This window comes from Jaculus jaculus, chromosome 2 (genome assembly GCF_020740685.1).
Source record: "Jaculus jaculus isolate mJacJac1 chromosome 2, mJacJac1.mat.Y.cur, whole genome shotgun sequence".
Taxonomy (NCBI): domain Eukaryota; kingdom Metazoa; phylum Chordata; class Mammalia; order Rodentia; family Dipodidae; genus Jaculus; species Jaculus jaculus.
In genome coordinates this window covers 102,254,811-102,260,810 of record NC_059103.1, presented here as the reverse complement: position 1 = coordinate 102,260,810, position 6,000 = coordinate 102,254,811, and the positions used below count along the sequence as shown (strand labels likewise).

The 6,000-nt window shown below is 37.8% G+C and overlaps 1 protein-coding gene across 1 annotated transcript in view; it reads left to right on the top strand.

Annotated features, from left to right (window-relative positions):
• The first annotated feature begins 832 nt into the window (after positions 1-832).
• Positions 833-6,000, top strand: part of Bank1 (B cell scaffold protein with ankyrin repeats 1) — a 359,398-nt gene continuing 354,230 nt past the window's right edge. The window contains 1 exon segment of the mRNA XM_045143530.1: positions 833-1,211. Coding sequence (XP_044999465.1) covers positions 833-1,211 — 379 coding nt within the window.

Sequence of the window (6,000 nt, the reverse complement as noted above, 5' to 3'; positions counted from 1 at the left end):
AAATCATAACTAACTTCCTACCTATCACTTCCAAGAGCTGGGAATAAAGGCATGCACTGCCATGCTTAGCTAGTTCGTATACTGTATTTAAATTATGCATACTGTATGATGGCACAGCAATGGAAAAACAATGAAAAAGTGCTACGTGCAACATGCATGAATCATTTTTTAAAATTTATGCCATGTGGTTACCTTTGATTTAGTTTGTTTTATTGAATTTCTTTGCTTAAATATATGTGGTTTTTGTTATTTGAGGGTGAAAATTCTAAAACCTATCCTTTTATATCTATCTTTACCTGTAAGAAAGATTTTAAAAATTTTTGTATGAATTCCTTTATCTATTCTCAGAGCGATTATATTTATAATGAAAGATTCATTTTGTTAAACCTTTACCTCAAAGGAATGAAAACCATGAAAGAGGTAAAAATTGTAGTTTCTGGTAAAGCTGTGTTTGGAGCCAGTATGATAGTCTCACAGAGCATTGGCCATATTACCATGAGACCTCTCACTTATTTCTATTGAGCATACTCTCACCTCTGAATGGTGAATACACAATTGATTCATACAGAGCATGAACTGTTTCATATCTTGTTATTTAATCTATATGATATTTGCTTTGGCAGCACATGTACTAAAATTGGAATGATGATCTATATGGTTATGATAAGGGTAATAAAGTTTTATACCACTGGTATCTATTATAAACTAATTAGCATTATATCCCTAAACAGTTATTAAAATTTTGAGAAATAATTATAAAATTTGTTATTATCTCAAATGTAAGGAAAACGACACATTATTTCCCCTTTTCTAGGAAATTCAAAAGACAATAATGATATATGAAGAAGATGCAAAGGAATGGGCTCTGTACTTGAGGGAAATATTTTGACATGTTATGAAAAGAGAAGCAATCCTATTATATTGCTTGGAAAGTTTCACTATTCAACATTTGGAATTGCTGAGCTTGAATTCTTACAAATGTAAATTTTTGAAATTATCAAATAGCCTGCTTAAAGACCTAACTCCAAAGAAATGTCAGTTTCTGGGAAAGGTATTACACTCATCAGAAAGTGTTGTGACTCTGCTTTGTGGAATGCAGAGTTCAGATCTACTCTATAAGTCATTAAACATCTCTGAGGGCAGATGGGAGATCTCTACTGAGCAGGAGCCAGAGGACTCCATCTCAGTCATCAAGTAAATCTTATTCAGAGGTAGTGTTGCCAATTATTTTCTATGTTGGTTTTTATTATTCTTTAATCATTTAAACTTATCATTTTAAAGTTTTTGTAAAAACCAATAAACATCTGATAGAAACATAAACTTAAGAGCAGGGAAGCCAATTTTATTTAATAGTGTTTTGAATGGCTCACAACATGTAGTAAAGGCATTAATTTTTAGCTTTACTCCAGTCAAGGATGATGATTTATTCAAAATAGTTTATACATATATTCCTTTGGGCATCTTGCATGAGACGACAGAACAAGTATGGTATGCTATGTCAATGCCAGCAATGCTCTGCCAAATGCCAGTCTGGTTCTGAAAGATGATTTCTTATGTAACTCATGAAGCTGAAGCTAATGTAATCCACCCTTGTTTGGTTACCAGTCAGTAGCAATTCAAAGCTTAAAGGCCTAGATTAGGATTGTAGAGCTACTGTTGTGTGACAATTATGTGATGCTAATTATTAAAAAATAGAATGCTGTTATTTTTTCATTATTTTTTTATTTTGAGCACACAGCCATTATGCAAAAGAGCAGAATAAAAGGTCTCATTCATCAGTTAATTACAGTTCCCTGGAGTAGGTAAAATTCTGGTGCTAACAATGTCAAAATATCTCCCTTCTGCAGTTCACTTCTGCTGGTGCAGAGAATGTTGTTGTCTGTTGCTTTTTGCCCTGCACATTGCCTTCAACACATAGTCTTCTACCTGTGGTTTCATCTCATACAGGGGAAGGGCAGAGTCATCATTGTATTCTGGCCTTATCTGATATTAAAGTTGGCTCTTCTTTTGCTTGTAGCATGTTTCTCAGTTCTTTGGGATTCCCTCATTAACTGAGAATAATTTCCCCTTTAGTTTCTTATTGGGATAAATATTGCCTCTCCAGCTTGGGGAATTTCTAAGTCATCATAATAGATAACTTCAGGTAGCTGAGATGAACCTCCAGACTAGGCACAGTTATGAAGGAAATAAATCTATTTGAAGCTTACAGATCAAGAGGAAGCTCCATAATGGCAGAAGAAGGAGAGAGAGAGAGAGAGAGAGAGAGAGAGAGAGAGAGAGAAGCCACAAGCCACCACCAGCAAGCAAGCACACTTCAGGAACCCCAGCCAAAGCTCAGACACTTTGCATATCTTTAGACTGGAATTCCAAATCCATACCCACACCTTAGGGCTGAACCCTAGCCACCCAGTGACACCTCCTCCAGCCAGGTGGCTGCAGATATAAGTTAAAATCTTTAATAACATCATGAATATATTGGGGGTTATCTATTCAAGTTTCCACATTCTGCCCTTACCCTTTATCCTGATCCTTGCCAATAAACTCATGATCATCTCACATTTTGTATTCTCAAATTCAAAGGTCCCCACAGTCTTTACCAAGTTAAGATAGTTCTAAAGTCTCAAGTCTCATCTGAGATTTAAGATGGTCTCTTAACTGTGAGTCCTGCTAAATCAAAATAAGCCATACATTTTCAACATGTAAAGGCACAGTGTAGGCATGTCCAGCTGCTATAATGAATAGCAAGGAGAGACTGGAACAGGGCAAACTCAATAGCTATCAGGTGATCATCAAACTTTTGCAGTTCAAGTACAATATCATAACTAATAACTGACATCTCTGGATTTTTCAATTCTGCCCCTAAAACTGAGCTAAGTAGCCAGGGAAAACTTCTATTCCAACCAATAACCCTCCTGGAGGCCCTTGCACAGTCCTGGTATATTGAAGACATTTTCAGATCATGATGCAAACCACTGTTCATCTTCCAGCGGCTTTGCCAGCCTCAGAGTCATAAGCCATGTCTCAGTGGCAGCTTCTGGGAATGTGTGCACTTCATGACCACTCCATGCATTTCTCATGCTTCCAAAATCAATATTAGGTATGTAGCAATATTCTTAACACAGGGATGAAATAAATCATAACCTAGAAAAGCAGATTCCTTCTCCAGTCAACTCTTTTCCAAAAGAATTTGTATTTCTATCACAGTCTTTCTTTAGGCATTCTTTGAATTATTTTAATGTTAAGTAGTTGGGCCATTTTCCTTAGTATCATTAGTGGGTTTGACAATAGCAGCTTCAGTAACCTCAAACCAGTCACTGTGATAGTAAATTTTAAACTTGCTTGAATTTTTCAAACTTAAAATCTTAAATCTCTCAGACCTATATCTTTAGCCAAGCCCCTCAGTCCATTACAGATATAACCCTTGATCAAATCCTCTGGTCCCGGACAGCAGAACAAAGCAGCCCTTATGCTAATAGTCCAATTCCAACAAAGTCCTCTGCAGTCTTTCCTTCCCCTTAGAAAATTCATAAGCCAAGCTTCCAAAGACAATTCTCTTTGTACTTAACATTCTCAAACTCTCATCAGAATAATACATAAATCTTGGCTTACTGCTCTAGAAGGCATCTTCAGTTGCATGTACCAAATCCATGCCCATGCTTCTAAAACAAAAGTTCTAAAAGACCAAAATCCACATGGTCAGATTCATCTCAGCCACACCCCACATTTTGGTATGAATTCCATAGCAGATGGCCTCAGATCATTGGGATGAAATTCCAAATCAGGCACAGTTATGGAGGAAGAGATATTTATTGACACTTACAGATGAAGGAGAAATTCCATAATTGCAGAAGAAATTGGCCCTCTTTCATAGGACCAGAGAGCAGAGAGAAAAAAAGTCACAAGCCACCACCATCAAATAAACACACTTCTCATGCTCTACAAAAACCTAAAGCACTTTGCATATCTTTAGACTGAAATTCCAAATCTATCCCCACACCTCAGGGCTGGACCCCAGGATCCATCCACAGTGGTACCTTCTCTAGCCAGGTGGCTACAGGTTGAAATTAAAACTTTATTAAAATCCTAAATATATAGGGTGTCTTCCATCCAAACTACCACAGTTATCCACGTTTCCTTGGTTTGCAATTATGATTCCCTCTCATTTTCCTTAGGGTCAGATCTCTATGAGATTGTCTTGGCTTGCTGTGTCTCTCAATTGGCACACATCTTTCTATAAAACTGTCATTTATCTTTGTCCATAATATTCTAAGAATTCTGCCATTTAGGCCATCCGCGTTGTGATGAACAACATCCTGCCATCAGGACTGCAGCACAACTACCGCCTGTGCCTTTAAGTCATTTCAAAACATTGCCCAGGATACACTGTAGCTTTCTATTTACAAGGAGCACACACTAATCCCCAGTGGTTTGAAGAAGTGCTTCTCACTAGCCTTGATGAGGTCATATCCATCATTCGTACCCTGTGTGAAACAAGTCCCATTAAAAGCAAAGCAAAGCAAAACAAACAAACAAACAAACAACAACAACAACAACAAAAAACAGAGGGACAGAGAGGTGTTTGGGGCAAAAGTGTTTCCCACACAAACATGAGACCTGATTCCCCAGGAAGCATGCAAACAGCTGGGCATGGTCATTCATGTCTGTTTTAGGAGAAGCCATATAATCACTGAATGCTCATAAAAACACCAAGCTCATGTATCAGTGAGATTTAAGTTTAATTAATTAATTTATTTATTTGAGAGCGACAGAGAGAAAGACAGATAGAGGGAGAGAGAGAGAATGGGCGTGCCAGGGCTTCCAGCCTCTGCAAAGGAACTCCAGACACGTGCGCCCCCTTGTGCATCTGGCTAACGTGGGACCTAGGGAACCGAGCCTCAAACCAGGGTCCTGAGGCTTCACAGGCAAGCGCTTAACCGCTAAGCCATCTCTCCAGCCCAGTGAGATTTTATTGTGTGTGTGCACATGGACACATTGAGAAGTGGTCAAGCTGGGAGGTTCTGGATCAGAGTATATGATAAATGAGGATGAACCTGGTGTGTGTGTGTGTGTGTGTGTGTGTGTGTGTGTGTGTGTGTGGTGTGTCTACAGATTGCAGCTCCTTTGTTACTGTATTACCTTTTGGTTGGCTGATGTGAACCTCACATATATTCCTGAGAAGGGTACCTTGGAAGCAGTTTCTGGATTCTTCCATGTGTGTCTGTCTCTTGCCTTACACTTGAGGTGCAGTTTCACTGAGGACAGATTTGCTCTTGCAATCCTGTCTTCTAGCTTTGTAGAATAAAGAGTTTTTATTTGCCTGCTGACGAAAGCATTCTTTATCAATGAAGTCACCAGGATGTCATATTAGCTTGCTAAGCTATGGATCATTTTGCTTCTGCTTTTATCCTTGCCTCAAATGTTAATTCAAGTCTTTTCCTTGACTTCCATATAAATATTTTCTCTGGTTATTATGGTTTATTTTTGAGAATTCTTTTTATAAATTCTTGGGATTTCTTTTTGCCAATATGCATTTTGAAATATCTCTAATGCAACCCAACTCTTCATTATTATCTATTCATTTTATTTATATCTTCCTTTTAACAATTATAGCCTTTTGTTTTCACTAGTGTCACTTTCTTTTTGTAATTCTCTTTCATTTTTGCTCTTCTTTCTTTTTTGATGACACCTTTTGGATAAGTGGTTTCATTTTTTAATGTTGGTCTCTCCTTGATAAGTTATATTTCTGTATTATGTAAATGATTCTAAAAGATTATTGTTATTCATTACATTTTAAAAATACTTGGCTAGGGCTGGAAAGATGGTTTAGCAATTAAGGTGCTTGCCTGCAAAGCCAAAGGACCCAATTCAACTCCCCACCACCCATGTTAGCCAGATGCACAAGGGGGCACACACATCTGGAGTTCATTTGCAGTGGCTGGAAGTCCTGGTGTGCCCATTTTTTTTCTCTCTCTCTACCTGCCTATTTCTATATCTCTCTGT